The following is a 16,608-nucleotide window of genomic DNA, read 5'->3' as shown; positions in this document are numbered from 1 at the left end:
TGCTATTTGGAATTCTAAATGAAAAGTATTCCAGGCTCAAGCATGCATATCTTCAATTACCTGGTGCCAAGAACAAAATCAAGAGTAGTCTTTAAAATATTATTTGTCTAGTTGGGGAAACAAGTGATCGATCATACAGTAAGTTAAGAAGTAAAAATAAAGCTAAACCATACCAAAACAGAAAAAAACAAAAAACAAAAAAAACAAAACAAAACAAAACCAAAAAAAAAAAAAAAAAAAAAAAAAAAAAACCCAAAAAACAAAAACAACAAAACCTACAGGTTAAATTCTCCTTACCATTTCTTTCTTGTTTTTAGCCAAAGTTTCCCTTGGGAGGTTTCTTTGTCTGCTCTGAGACTCAGCTCTAGAAATATAATCTGCAACTGTGACTGTTGAAGATGAGAAAAAAATTACAGGTGTTGAAAAAAATATTTCTAAAGTTTAATTATGGATAAAGAGTAATTTTACTTTTAAAATAAACTGATGGTGGGTAACCCAATTTCAAAATTTTAAGCTGGGTACCACCTCCAACCAAAAACAAAACTCGAAAAATGTGCCTGTGATTTAGTGCGGACAATACAAATTCCAAGCTGGAGATCCAAGGAAGCCTAGATTTAAGTCTGCTTTCACAGGAATCCAGCCACTGCTTCTGACTGACTATAGTTGTGGGATAAAGTTTGATACAGAAATCCACAACTAAGAATAGGAAATGCAGGATTCTAAGCCCAGTGTTTGCAACTCTCTGGGGAAAAAACGGGGCATATTTGGTGCAAATCACGGTGTGCTATATATACTTCAATATGAAAATTTCATCAGATATAGAAGATTTACTCAAATATTTGTTTTTGTCGTTCTTTTTTTCTCTTTTTAAGCGCAAATAAGATATCCAAGTGTGGTATTTTATGGTTCCTTTTTCACAAACCATTCTGACTGGTCTAAAATAAAAAACTACAAGCCAACTAAAGATGGCAGAACACCACCCTAAAAATGTGGACAATGATACGGTGGGAAAAGGGCCACCACTAATCCAGTAACCACCTCTTCCCCGCTTTGACAATCTTTTAAGGGACTGATTGAAGTGCATGTGTGTTTGCAAGGAAGTGGATGGCAATAGTGACATAAGAATAAGACTAAAGCAACCTAACACCCTTCTGCCGACCCAAGTGCAACATCTCTGTTCTACAGGTACTCTGGCCTCAATTTACACCTCAATCCTTTCTCTTTAGGACTTACGACGGAGAATTTATTGATTTGAAGAAATACCAAATAATCGCTCTCTTTCAAAGAATCATTTTCTACCAGAAACTGGGGAGGAAAATCTCTGATTATATGAAATATAGTGTATTTTAATTTACGGGATGAGAGCAAGTTAATATAAAGAATGAAAACTCAAGTAAATTTTAAATTATTTATTAAAAGTCACTAGGGGAGAAATGGTCCATCAGGTTCAAATGATATGAAAATAAGTCATTTTGATAAAGAAGCTGGACAGTATTTACAATTTATCTTTTGTGTCCACGAATTAACATAGTACTTCTGTAAGAGCCAAGAATTTTCTGAAACTACTAAATGAATCTTAAATCTCAAAGAAACCACTTAATTCAGAATACATATCATTTCTAAGAAACAGCACTAAATAAAGATGTTTCCTATCTAAAACTGCCTTGTTTCCAAATTCTAAGAAACTTGGGGTATTCATTTTGGAGCTTTTAAAAAATCATTTAAATCCACCCTTCATTTATAAATACATTTAGTAATCGTTTTCAAAACTGAAGAGAAGAATACTGTCAAATCCATTTCATTATTATATAGTCTACATACATGGTGGCAAAACCATTCTAGAAATGATTCTAGTTTGGGGAGCACCTTAATGAATTCATTCTGTTTCCACAGTTCAGACCTCAGTGACACCTGGAAGAACTCTGCTACTTGGAAACCATGCTGCACAAACATATGGCTAAATCTGAATATGTGACAACTTAGAACCCTTTATCCACTATGTACACTCACAGAATAATAAACTTTGATAAGGGTATCAACTAAATTAAGAGGCACTTAGCTGGAAAGGTAAAAACTTACCAGTGCCCCTCCCCCATAAAGGGAAGTACAACCAAAAACCACCTTAGGTGACTCAAAGCCTATTCAGAGCCAGTCCTTATAATACTAGCCACTTAAAAGGCCATTAAAGATTAATAAATATAATATCTAGAAGAAAAATACAGCGATCTGTGCAGCATAATTTGGACTGTAGAATTTCCTCCTAAGGGGCCCAAGTAAATCAACTGGACACACTGTATAGTCACTTTCTAAGTATAATAAGCAATATTCACTGCTTAATTTACACTAAAGACAACAAATTTTGAGCAAATGAGAACTGAAATGATTGTGTATATAAGGGAATGTTGATATTTTTAGATGATGCTACTTTTCTACAAGTACTGGCAGGGGTAAGGAGAAAATGATGTGTCTGTTCCATCGATGTTATCTTAGGGGGCTTTTAAAAGATTCTAGGGGAAGAACAGGGAAGACAGGCTACGGAAGACAAGGATTTCTAAACAGGAAAAGCAGCAATTCCAAAGAACGGTAAAACAGGAATAAATGCAAGTATGGAACAAATCATCAAATTACTGGACACCCCAAATTACTCAAGTTTCACTTAATATCATACAGAAATCTCTCGGCCTCTTCTTTAACACCACTATTGTTTTTTATGTCCATTGACTTGGTAATAAAGCACCATCCACCTAGTTAACAAACTATGTTATTTACCCTATGGTAAGCCCACAACAATAGTTTGAATTTTCTTATTTATAAAGAGCGGTAGAAATTGTATTCATTGCCATGCCAACTTCAAACAATGTAAATATGACCTCTTGGTCTAAAGAACATTTCTAACACTACAGAGAGAGGGAAGAGAAGGGAAAACAGTAAGAAACACTTTCTGGAAACTTTCTATTTTTGACAATATTTAATTCCTTTTAAATTTACAACTATCTTTAAAACATGAACTTTTCTTCAAGAATGGGAACTAACACCTTTAACCAGTTTTCCCAAATGTCTCTACAACCACTAAACTTAAAATATTAGAGATACTTGAATTTACATTCTTTATTTGGGGAAAACACATCCAAGAATTTGCTTTGGAAAGAATGCAGAAATTGATTAGTTTAAAAGGGGTTTATTTTTGGTGCACACAATTTCTTCATTGTGAATATACACGTGACTCTGTATACAGGATATGGAATTATGTTCAAAATAATATAGACACAGCAAACAAGTTTCTTTGAAGTTACTAAAAATTATGACTACTTAAAATAAACATTCTAAAACTAATAAATAAGTACTATTAATCTGAATAGTTAGTAGGTGTAAGGGAAAAGGCATCACACTACAATAAACAAACAAAACATAACATGCATTCCTCTTATTAGAAAAAAGACACTTTCAAGTATTTTTCTCATTTATACTTTTTTTTTTTTTTTAACTGTGGGTATTAGAATTCCCACAAAAATGAGGTGCTGAATTCAGATATAGTAAGTGGCACCATGCAAAAGTTTGCCTGGTTTTGCCAATCAACCTCAATCACAATCTACAACAAAGTCCCTGGGATGGCAGGCCCAAACTCAAGTATGAAAAATCTGCCAAGTGGACAAAATAATGGTCTTCTCAACAGTATTTCCATGTAAAAAAAAAAAAATTAAGACACAACATTAGTTCGATTAGGTAAACATTTACGGAGTGAAGGAAGAATGCATTTTCTTAAGAGTAGTAGTCGTATTAGTTGAGTAAACAATTTATGCAATGCACATCTTGAATGTATATGCACACATGTGTACATGTAAGTATAATATATTTAGAAAGCAGACACATGACATTTTTTCATGCTTGTGACCTGGTGTTGTCAACAGGTCCACTCAAGTTACCTGGCTGTCTATCTTCTGCCTGACCCCTGAAACGACGCCTGCGGCTACGATTGCGTCGCTGGGGTTTTTTTTCACTATCATCTGTAATTGCAAAGTTTACCATGAACTATTCCGAGAAAAACAAAAGGCAGAACAAAAAAACTTCTTTCCTTCAAAGATTTAAGAATGTGGAAAGAGAACTTTTTAATTCAACAAGGAAGATAAAACAACATACATTACTGAGACAGGAAAATAATTTTGTAGTTTTAAGCATTTCAAATAGATTAAAAATGGAATTATCATTTGGAAATTAAGAGGGTTTTAAACTCTCAACTGAACAAACTCAACAACTTAATTACCATCATTCAGGAATAAAGTCTTCCTTTCCAATACAATTTAGTTTTTTTAAGCAAAGTTAACAACACTTTAGCCCTTTGGAAGTTAACGCCTACTCAATATACATACCTTCACTAGTGTCATTTATAATAAATTTTAAAGAGGCAAGCTGAAAGCCCAATTTTGGTTTAGGAACAATAAGAGTATTAAGTACCTTGCAGCTGGAATATTCGTACTGATTTAATGGCATCAAAGGGCACTTTAATAAACCTTTCTGGTTTCAAATAATTTAGCTATACAAATCTGAGAACTAGACACTTCAGACAGACACAAAGCTATCTATCTTGTTTGAAGTAAACACCAAGAAAAATTCAATATGCGAATTGCATTACGTTTGGGGGTTTGTTTTTTTTTTTTTTTTTTTTTTTGAAAAAAGCGTCATACATTATTATACAATAATATATCTTTTCCCTAAGTGCTTACATACCTAGCCCATTTTCATTAACTGAAGCTGTATCAGATTCAGTCATCCCATCCATGAGAACAGCATCTTCATCAGTCCTTCGTCTACGAGACCGCCTACGACGGTTAGTACTGTGATGAGATTCGCTGGCATCAGTGTCTGCAGTCTGATCAGATTCTGTATTATCAAGTAAGCTGTATGGATTGCTGTCTGGATCTTTGAGCACTATATGCATGTCAGAGGCAAGAAATATTTGTTTAAGAGAGCTGCAGTTATTAGTAATGTTTTGATCTATATCTATTAATGATAAAGAAACTTCAATTCTCCCCCATACCCTGTATTCAAATGTTTTCTGTTTCACTATTTTCCCTGGAAAATAACAAACATGAAAAACTTTAAATGGCAATGAAAAATTAAAGCAGAAAATGAGCAAATACCCTCAGCTACCTACCATTTCTTGGACTTGTTTTGAAAATGTATTAGAAAATAATATATTTTTACATGCTATTTTTGATATTCACATTCTGAGCTAATCCGCCCAGAGGCTAGAGAAATGAAAATGAAGAGAAATATTCAGTTTTGTCCCCTTTATGGAGTTCAAGGTGCTGGCTGCTGCTTTGTGCTAATGTTAATGGACTATTACCAAATAACTCTCAAAACCTGCACTCCACAGCATAGCAGAAATGTTACTGAACTGAAGCAATCAAAACAAGTCTACACAAAAAAAAGCAAACTAAAATAAAGGTTCAAATTCTAACTGGTTATAGGAAAATACAGAAATGAATGTTAACTAGTACTCCCATCTCCAGAAACAAAGAGTAAAGGAGGGGTAAGGTGGGGTGAGGGTGGGAAAGGGAAAGTTTTAAGATATAATTCATAAGAAAAAAAATACCCATCTTACCTATGTGCATTTACTGCCTCCACCAACCAAATTATAGAAGAAATTCACCTAATCACGATTTTTCCTTTCTAAGTTTCCTTTGGTAACAGCTAGCAAGCTAGCATCTTTGCAAAAGACACTAAGTTTATCCATTAATCATAAGCACTAGGTAAAGTACATTTATTGCGCAATTCAGCATACTACAATTTTATAAACCTTGGTAATAGCAATGTAATGTAGTAAAATATAAAAACTATTTCCCTAAACGCCTATAAAACTAAACTTAGGGCTCAAAGAATATCACTGGAACTTGAGTACCTTTTTAAAAGCCCCTAAAATTGTGTAATTTGTTCCAGCTTTTTGTAGTTTGTAAACAAGTCTGCTATACATTTAATTATATATAGGTATGTTCTATGACATTTAAAATACTATGTAAACTTTCATAGGGCGTATAACATTAAGAGTGGCTTTCTTAAAGTGGTATACAATAAAAATATGTAAAGGTTATATATCTCTGATATAATCTAGTCCACATACTGCTGACAATCCTCCCCCCTAGTCCATTATGCTAAGCAAAAACATTCTCGGAACTCCTATAAAAAGACATGAGTAAAAAGTTGCTTATGCACCTCAGTTCTCAGTCTTCTAAACAGCCTTCTTTACAACTCAATTCCTCAAACAGTAAAAAAAAAAAATTTGATTTCACAATTTTTCCATTCCCAAAATAGTACACAGTGCAGCAAAAATTCTTCTCAGTTAATTTTCAATATTAAGTATGTAAAGTAACTTAGATCTCTCTGTGCATCAGAATTTTCTGGGTCTGTCTGGCAAACAAATATATAACCCAAATATTGTAAGGAAAAAAACATTCTAATTACATAAGCCCCCAAAAAACCAGAGAGAGAAATCTTGGACCATCAAAACAGAGAATCGGCCAACCAAAATTTCTCTGACCTGAATATTCTAGCTAAACCTTCACTGAGAAACACCCTATAGGGCTTCTCCTTATCTTGCCATATACTCCACTATTTTCCTCAGTGAGAAGACACTTCCCAGAATGGGTGGCCTTGGGAAATGAATTAACTTGTATAAAGTTATACTGTTCACAAAGTAAGGATTCTGACATAGTATATAAAAGACTACCAGAACTGATGGAGGATTTGCCACCACGTGGTCCACCACGACCTCGACCCCCTGAAACACTTCTCCCTCTTCCTCCTGGGCGTCTCCTGCTGTCACGCTGATGTCGGCTCTCCCGATCATCTTCTCCTGCCAATGACCAATCACTCAGCTCATCTTTACGCTCAGATTCTGTTTCAGAGGGGTTAGACAGCTCAGAGTTTGTACCTTGGGAAAGAGAACATAAGCCAGTTAGATTCCTATTTTTTTTAAAAAGGGAAAAAAGGAGTGAAATCTTTCAAAATTACTTCCTACAAATCATTACGTTAATAACCCTAATTGGCTGATTCAAAGAAAGTTACATAAAAATTAAATGAGTCGGAAATTTATTAATCACGTTAATATTAGACTAGTAATACAGGATCTACTAGTGGGAAATTAGAAATTGGTTTGAATGTGCAGAAATAGAGCCAATAAAATATTACAGAAAACACACAAGACATTACATATACAATATGCAAAACAGTTAATACAGGGAAATAAAAAATTGCCCATTTTTGTTTTAAAAACAAATAAGTATAGTAAAAATAACTGCAATCCAATACTTAAAAGCAAATTTAATATTTAGAAAAACGAGTAGTTTAATTAGTATAGTGTACTCTACCATTTCATTGATTCTAGGAAGCACATTTTTTCACACTTTTAACATCTCTGAAATCGCACTTTTTCTTATAACTGATCGTCTCTTATAAATTGGGAGTGCATTTTTAGTAGCTGTACCTAAAATAATTATGTTTTACGAGCAATAGTGGCTTAAATTAGAATACACTATGTAAAATTACAGAACAAATTTTAAGAATGCTGAGAAGACAACTTTAACCTGACGAGAAAAATTCATTGAGATTCTAAAGGTTGACAGACCATTTCTAAGGTTTCAATGACCTATTTTAATACTGACCTTTTAAAAATTTAAACACTGCAAATATTCTATAAAATACTTGCAGTATCATTACCATATCACGAAGTGCCAGATTTAGAGGACTCAATCACTACAATACTCACTCCCACTTCTATTCTTTAATTCTGGGATGCCACTTCCACCGCTCCTTTTTATCGTATGTCCAAATATATCTCCTTCAGAGCCCAGTTCAATTTCTAGTTCCAGACCAACTTAACTTTTAAACAGACCTCACTTCTCCTTTTATTTCCTTAAAAGCAATATGAGTCTATCAGGCAATGTTGGCATGTGTTCTTTTCCATTTTTTCTCCTTTGGGTTTACATCCCACTTGGTCTATGATATATTTAAATGGTAGAGCTCTTTCTTCTACCTCTAAATGCCCCCAGACACCTAACAATATGCATAACAATTCTCTCTTGATAAATGAATCTGTTGCATGATTTTGAAGTTCCTTTGCTTATCTCCCAAATAAAAGTGATTCTATAGACTACAAGTTCCCTACATTTTAACTCCAGTCATTTGATGATGAAAGTAAAACATAAGAACTCTTCAGATGTACAAAAGTAGATGTATTAAGGTAAATGAAGGAGCCTAACAACTTCCTTTCTCCTTTACAGATAATTCTTCCTTTTTTTCCCACGACCTTAAATATTGATGTAACCACTCAATTATATAAAAATGGATTAAAACGTTGGAACTATCCTTTAGAAAAAACTATAGCCAAGTTTTTAGTATTCACACTTAAAAGTGTTTATTAGGACTGAGAATCCCACAAAAGAGAATCAATCTCCTAAACATTTATTTCTCCAAATAACAAAAAAATATACTAACTGATGTCATGGTTTGTTAGAATAATGGCAATTTATCATTTCATCAGTCAAATATCTTTTGGAATGTGTAAGAATTTCTGAATTTACTGACAAGCCTATACACTGCCTGAAGACAATACCAAAATCTGAAGGTAAGTGAATATCTCATTTTAAAAATTTTTACTTAAGTCCCTATTGAATTTTCTCCAGAAATACATCATAGTATTTAACTCAGTATCACAAGCAAGGAAATTCTTCCTAAACTTGAACCTTAATCTTGTATTCTAAATACTTAAAGGGGGTGATCTAAAACATAGATTTCAGTAGATAAGAGATATTAAAGCCAAAAAGAAAAAGGGCTAATGAACTGGCTAGTGCTCGGGCTTTAGTCATATTAAATAAAGCTTAAATGTTTCTGGGATGGCAAAAGGGACTTTGCAGATGTGATAGGTTAAGGATATTGAAGTGGGGAGATTATCATGGATTATCCAGGTGAGGCGAAACTCATCATATGAATCTCAGCTGCAGAGAACCAAAGAGATAGCAGAACTCTGCAGCTACTGGCTTTAGAAGACTGAAAGAGGGAGTCATATGCAAAAGGGATGAAGATCGTCTCTAGAAGCTGGGAATGTTACAGCATCAAGAAAGGACACACAGCCCTGCTGACAATTTTAGCGCACTGAAGGTGCCTAGGTGGCTCTGCTGGTTAAGCGACTGCCTTCAACTCAAGTCATGATCCCGGAGTCCCAGGATCGAATCCCCGCATCAGGCTCCCTGCTCAGCAGGGAGTCTGCTTCTCCCTCTGACCCTTCCCCCTCTCGTGCTCTTTTCACTTTCTCTCTCAAATAAATAAAATCTTTAAAAAAAAAAAAAAAAAAAACTTAGCCCACTGAGACTCATGTTTGACTTATGACCTAGGAAACTATAAGATAATAAATCTGTGTTAAGCCTTTAAGTTTGAGATTCGTTAAAGCATCAAAAGGAAACTAACACTACTAATCATATGAATGCACACCACTGAAATCACTGCACATCACTCTTTTAATTTTGTAAAATATTAAGTTCATGAATCCAAATAAACTTTTTAAATAGCTCTAAAAATGATTCATGAAACTAATCTGATTTTTAATGACTCCAACAAATAAAACCTGTTTTTAACAGAGTTATAAATCAGATTTTCCCCTAACACTTCTAAAATCACTCCTGAAGATACTTCACATCCTTTCCAATGTTCATGTATGCTAAACTTAATAGCTAAAGTACCATATTTTGTCAATTCCAACATGCCACCCATTTATTTTAAGACATATTTTGTGTGCCATTAAAGAAAATGTTGCCCATTAGCTTTAAAACATCATCCATTCTAAGGATCATACCAACTTCAGAGACATTATGAGCAAATGTTTCTTATACAACTTATATATTATCACCTAAATATCCTGATATTAAGTAGGTAAGAGAGTATCTATAACCAAATTCAAATGTTTTTTCTCTCAAGCCCACTTAAATTCAATAGCTATTTCAAGAAATGCAATGCTACTACCAGTCTGCAAAGTTTCAGAGGTAAGAGTGCCATCTACTGAACAACTTGCATAACTTTTCTTCAATCCAGAGGATATTCCTCTAACACTCATAAAAACTTACTAACTCACAAAAATTTTATCTGTCAACAAAGGCATTTTGCAAAAGACTGGCCTCATCAGTTAGTTGACTTCCTACAGAGACTTATAAAAGTCTTCAACTAATTCATCATCCTATCATCCAAAAAGCCAAATCTGATTATCTGTACTAGTAATCTGTGCCTCTAGAATCATTCAATATAATTTCTCTTTAATTACTGGTTAATTGTCCTTCGTATTAAATGTATTTTCAGGAAATACAGTACTTCACAATTTTCTGCCCTTCATATGCTAAACACTCACTTTACTAGAATTTTGCTTTTCAAGTTCCAATAGTTAACTTTAAATAAAAACTATCAAGAAATGAGAACGTGGAAAAATATGAAAGGGAAGGGATAATTAACCTTTCACAGCTCTACAACAAACGAAAGGATAAATTTAACATAATTCTGGCATCATTAGATGATCCTTCAAACATGAAATCTGCACACTGTAAACTTTTATGTTTATCCATTCTCCCTAAATGCCTTCTATTTTGGAAAAGGCTTATGAATTATTTTTCTAAAGCAGTTAGTTAGGGTGAGCATAGAGGAATGGAGAAAAGAGAAGGAAAGGGAAGCGAACGAGGGAAGACAAAAATCAGGTCACTGCTAAGATCCAAGTCCAAATGGAGAAAAATGGAACAACTCCAAAGCTGAAGAAGAATAAGTGAAAATTTAGGATTAGAAAATTGTTGACCACCACCATCCACTGGCCCCTTCCTACATGGGTTAGGGCCCCATCCTCACACTGAAATACATGATTAAATAAATGATGATCATTTATAAAATGTTAATTTGGTTCTAGCTTTTTAAAGCCCTCATTTTAGTGAAATGTTATTTCATAAAATAATTCCAGATGTGAAATATTTATATTCAAAACTGCCAAGTGAGCCAATAAAGTATATTTTATAAAGCTAGTACAGATGTACTATACACAACCTTGGCACACTGATTGGCATTATTTTTCATTTTTATCTTTCCTAGAGAGTAGGCAAAAGATGTTTCCTAGCAGTATAATCACCATTACTACGTTTTGATATGTATACAACACTTTTGTTTACAAATATGTACATACAAATGCCACCTACCTTTATTCTAAACATTTAGAATAAACATGATCATGAACTGCCAACTCAACAAAACCATGTTTGATCTCATTACATAGCTGCTGGAGCATCATATACCTTTTACTGTCATTAATGTAAAGTATGCCTTTGCTACCATAGACATAGCTCAAAATTATCTCCTGCCCCCAAAGCCAGGACAGAGCAATGAACTGAATAATATTAAGCAAAAAGTTTTGAAGTGCCTAAACTAAAATGACTAACAAAAAAAATTGTTTTTTTACCATAACCGGAGGTGTAATTAGGGCCCCGACGACCTCTGCCTCTTCCACTATAAGACCTAGAACCTTGTACAGAAGAGACGGTACTTTCATCAGTGGCATATCCTTTTTCTTTTTCAGGCCCTCTGGTGGAAGAAGGTCTGAAACCCATACCAATCTGTCGAAGCTGTTCATCAATCTGTAGGCGTTCCATTCTTAGCTGTTCTACTTCCTATAAGCCAAACAAAAAAGGGTAAATATTCTATGTTGTACCATTTTTACCTTCTTAAAGCCTACAGTTAAAGCTATACACCCTATCAATGAAAGCTGTGATCTTGGCCAATTATTTGGTAAAATACAACTGCGTACCTAGTAAATACAATTCACAGTATCATTTGCTCACTCAATTCACTGAACATTTACTCAATACCTTAGTGAGCACCAAGTATGCTTAGTGCTACAAGCATACAAAATAGAAAAAGACAAGGACTCTCCACCTTCAAGGGTATGTTTAACAGACAAGCATTAAAATAAACTATCTGTTGGTGCTTACAAGGCAAAATAAATGTTTCTTATGCTAGAGCAATAGTCACAGTTTTAGTTCCTGGCACTAAGAATGAATGAATGAATGAACGAACGAACGATCTGTTTGTTAAATAGCAAATAATTACACATTACCAGATTCAGCCCTCAAGGAATTAAAACTAGTAAGTGAGATACAGGTGCCATGTATTAGAGGGACTATTAACCTACTTTTCCATCAAAACGGTGACACCTGAGTTGTAGCCTAGATGAACTAGGAGACTTAGGCATTCAGAAACCAAGGTCATTACAGAATGTGAAGGTAAGGTGACCAGACAAAGCTCCTGGCTAACAGTAGTAGAGTACTGGAAGATAAAGCATGGGCTTTTAAATGCCAGACTGAATTGAGATTTATAAACATGAGTTTTAAAAGAATGACATCATCATGTGTGCTTTCAACATATTAACATAACAGCAATGATATGAGTGACTAAAAGGAAAACCTACTAGAGACAGAGCTGTTGAGGGTATTAGAAGAGAAACTTAGTAATAAAAGATGAAGTAGAAAATGACAATTGCAACTTTTAATAATTTATGGCCCATTTCTTTTTTAAAATCTTTGCTCTTTATTTATCAACTCAAATAGTTTATCTGAAAAACAATGGTTAAGAATTATCAAACGATGTCTATGGGGTATCGCCTCTGATTCAAATACCACAATTACCAAGAAAGCCCATCTTACTCCCTGCCCTATTTGCATTTAAAACATCAAGGTAAAAACACAATGGTTTCAGTATAGCACATATATATATACATAAGGTGGTGACAGTCAAATTACAGGAACACAAGTGTGACCATTTCTTAAACAGTACGGAAAGAATATAAAAAGTTCAAAGAAAAAGAGAAACAATGTGCATAAGGCCAATCATTTTATTACGGCAACAGACCTTTTACTCCTAACTTCTCATGTAGGAAAACAGGGTAAATCTGAAGCTGAATCAACAAAAATATTTAATGATTTGAAATTTAATATGAATATAAAATTGATGTAATTTGAAGTTTAACATATGAAGCAACAATATGAATGTGAACAGTATACAAACCTTTAGATAAGCAATATGATACTCTAAAAGAACTTGCACATTTCCGATGCTTTCTTTAGTGCCAACAAATACAAATGGAACCATACCCTGTAAGAAAACACAGCATCCTCAGTAGTTCATATTTTAACAAAGTTCTAACCTAAATTTCACATACCAATATATAATTTGGAAAACTTTTCTAAAACACAGCGATTTACATCTACTAAAATTCAAAATTTAAATACTGAGGTTTTCAAAAACTCATTGTATTTGCCCTACAGTTTAAGTATGCTAAAAATTTAAATTACTTTTATATCAGATTTTTTTTTTCTTTAAAGATTTTATTTATTTTCTTTGAGAGAGAGAGAGGCAGCGAGAAAGGGAACACAAGCAGGGGAGTGGGAGAGGGACAAGCAGGCTTTCCGCTGGGCAGGGAGCCCAATGCAGGGCTCGATCCTAGAACGCCAGGATCATAACCTGAGCTGAAGGCAGACGCCTAACAACTGAGCCACCAGGTGCCCCAGATTTTCTAATTTCTAATTCAGTCTTTCTCCAAATATAAACCACCTTTTAAAGAAATTTTCCTTCAAACTGGTATAAATTTATAGACCAGACAGATCACATTGGTAGTGATAGCTTTAAAAAGGTAAAGCACATTGGGTAGGTTATCCTTAATAAGTGCTCACATAACAGAACTGTCAATGTTGTGCACTGGACTCAGTACTTCCTGACCATTAACAGAAGTGTCACGTACAGAGTACAAACATTTACGCAATGTAAAATAAAGGAATTACTGATATGGGCAAATATTTAGTCACCAATATTAAAGCAAATCAAAGGATTAACTTTGCTGAATTTACAAAGAAATACACTTCTAGCTTCTTACTGGCTAAGGAAAAATTAGTAAAGCATAAATAAACTCCCCCAGTCAGTTTCAGTGTCTCTCATTTTCTTGATTCTACAGATGAGTTCCTAACAGCTCTTTAAACAGACAGGCTTGGGGCACCTGGGTGGCTCAGTCGTTAAGGGTCTGCCTTCGGCTCAGGGCATGATCCCAGGGTCCGGGGATCGAGCCCCGCATCAGGCTCCCTGCTCCACTGAGAGCCTTTTTCTTCCTCTTCCACATCCCCCTGCTTGTGTTCCCTCTCTCGCTGGCTGTCTCTCTGTCAAACAAATAAAATCTTTATTAAAAAAAAAAAAAAAGAATAAATAAACAGATAGGCTTAAGAGGGCACGAAAAAAAAGGCTATAACTTAAGCTTAGGAAGTAAGAAGTCTTGCCCCTAACCTCAGGAATTCATGGGCAGATAACAAAGAATACAAAGTGAATAAAAGATGGAAGAGGGGTGAAAAAAGATCTAAAGTATTTTAAGCACATCCCGTATTTCTAGAAGTATATTATTCTACACCTGTATCTTATTTAATATTCCTTAAAAAGTAACTTTAAGAAATACTCCAATTAAAAAAATACTCCAATTTCAGCTGAGAAAGCAATTTGCCCAAAGTCATACAATTAGCAAATGAGCCAGCCAATTGTATATCCAGTTACCTAATTCCAAGTAACAACCACTTGTTACATGCCCGAATCTACACTAATGAAAAAGGATAAGTAAAACAAAGTCCGTATTCTACAGGCAATCACAGTTTCAGAAAAGATACTAAACATTCCTGCAATAATCCTACTGCAAAGCATTAGTGGTATCAATGAAAAACACAGGAATATTAAGTAGAATGTGGATTATGGCACCCCAGATGTGGAAACTTAGTATGCCACCCCTGATGTGGAAACTTAGGGGAACCCCTAAGAATATTAAAGTAAATGTTAAAAACAATTAGAATTTTACCAAGTAGGTAAAGGGAAAGTCATTCCAGACAGATGATCTGCAAGGAATATAGAGATATACAATGCCCTGACCCTGAATTTGAGATGCTATCACCAATAGTTACCTCCAAAGAAAAGGACAGGTAAGAACACAACCTTAAAGACACATGTTTTACAAAATATTTTAATGGCTACTATACAGCCATAATAAAAAATCTTAAGAGTAAATGATTAATACTGAATATACAAATTCATTTCTATGAGTCATTTCAGTGAAATTTCTAGATTTTTAAAAAATGCTAATAACTGATTTCTTATATTTAGTAGATTGCACTGATACTACCAACTAGCACTTGGGAAAAATAAAGACGGATCACTGCTTTCTCATACCTTACACCCACCCCCCAAAAAAATTCCCACTGGAGTGAAAAATTTACACACTTTTTAAAAACCTGGAGAATGAAATATAAATGGGATCTTTAAATGATCTACATGTAGGAAAGATCTTGCCAAGCAGGACACAGAATGAAAAAGTCTTAAGTCATAAAGCAAAAGTCTAAAAAAAAAAAAAAAAAAAAAAATACCAACATACAAAATTTATATTGGGGGAAATAAGGAAAGAGTATTTGCTACAAATATAAAAAGACAAAAGACTAGCTTCCTTAAAATGCAAAAGTTCTAACTACTTAGTAATAAAGGCAAAAAATATACAGAAGACAAGCTGCTTAACAGAAAAATTAAAATGTCTTTTAAGCATATGGAGAGATAGCATATACACCTTCTGGAATGGCACTAATTAAAAGTTTGATAGAACTCTGTATTGGCAAGTATGTGGAAAACAGACCCATTTCCGACACTGGTAGAAAGACTGTGTAGGAAAACTAAGATCTAAAAAATTTAAATGCCTTTTACCCTTTGATCTAAAAAACCTACTTCCAGGAATTTACTCTCCAGTGGTTAAGGGATATTTGCTACAACACTTTTCAGTAGCAAAACAAAGACATGAAAAGGCAACCAACAACAGTCTAAAATCTATTAGACACAATGGAGAGAGGAGAGATACAGACAGGACATTTACTGTTCACACAATACCCTTCTGTGCTATTCTTTTACATAAGTATTTTTTTTTTTTACAGTGAAAAATTCAAATCCAATCTTAAAAACGGAGTGAAAATACTGAGCAAGCATCTAACTGTACACTTCATTGCCTAGAGAAAAACACAGACTATGGGAAATCAGACTTTATTTCTTGATTTCAGAGTTCATAATGTGGCTTGGTGAGATAACAAAAAATATACCGCTGAGAGAAAATCATTAAATACGCAACTACATAGACAGTAATTCCTATGATACACAGGTGGGAAAGGTCATCTCAGGCTAACGGTGGGTCACCAAAGACCAGTAAACAAGTTATAAAGAGTCTGTCAGGGGATTTAGACAGCTTAAATTATGAAATGGTGGCCCCAAATAAGCAAATACCAACCTTCAAATTTGTTTTAACATTCAATGTTCTGAAAATTTTTTAATTTTGTATATTATTACAGGTTTCCAGCTTCTCCGAATATCAAAAGATATAGCAACCAGATTAAAGCTAAGCAGCATCTGCTTCTTTAATAGAAAGAGACCATGTACCCTCATGTCCCTGTCTTGTATATTCCAACCTGCTTCATCATTTAGTATCTGCTTGGGTTTCCATAAGCATTTAAATTTCTTAACCCTGGCACAGAAATG

At 34.2% G+C, this 16,608-nt stretch overlaps 1 protein-coding gene across 8 annotated transcripts in view; it reads right to left on the bottom strand.

Annotated features, from left to right (window-relative positions):
• FXR1 (FMR1 autosomal homolog 1) overlaps positions 1 to 16,608 on the bottom strand; it is a 60,398-nt gene that overhangs the window by 1,549 nt on the left and 42,241 nt on the right. The window contains exons 11-17 of one of the 8 annotated variants that reach the window (XM_026498100.4): positions 13,078 to 13,164; positions 11,627 to 11,684; positions 11,477 to 11,539; positions 6,725 to 6,928; positions 4,726 to 4,926; positions 3,924 to 4,004; positions 298 to 389 (exon numbers count right to left, since the gene is read on the bottom strand). In XM_026498100.4, coding sequence (XP_026353885.1) covers positions 298 to 389; positions 3,924 to 4,004; positions 4,726 to 4,926; positions 6,725 to 6,928; positions 11,477 to 11,539; positions 11,627 to 11,684; positions 13,078 to 13,164 — 786 coding nt within the window. Of the gene's footprint in view, positions 1 to 297; positions 390 to 3,923; positions 4,005 to 4,725; positions 4,927 to 6,724; positions 6,929 to 11,476; positions 11,685 to 13,077; positions 13,165 to 16,608 lie in introns of all 8 variants that reach the window. The other 7 variants (XM_044383900.3, XM_026498081.4, XM_048214943.2 and 4 more) reach the window with 7 other exon arrangements.

The sequence above is a fragment of the Ursus arctos genome, unplaced genomic scaffold (assembly GCF_023065955.2).
Source record: "Ursus arctos isolate Adak ecotype North America unplaced genomic scaffold, UrsArc2.0 scaffold_4, whole genome shotgun sequence".
Lineage (NCBI taxonomy): Eukaryota > Metazoa > Chordata > Mammalia > Carnivora > Ursidae > Ursus > Ursus arctos.
The sequence above is the reverse complement of the archived record's forward strand: the minus strand, read 5'-3'. Positions and strand labels throughout refer to the sequence as shown.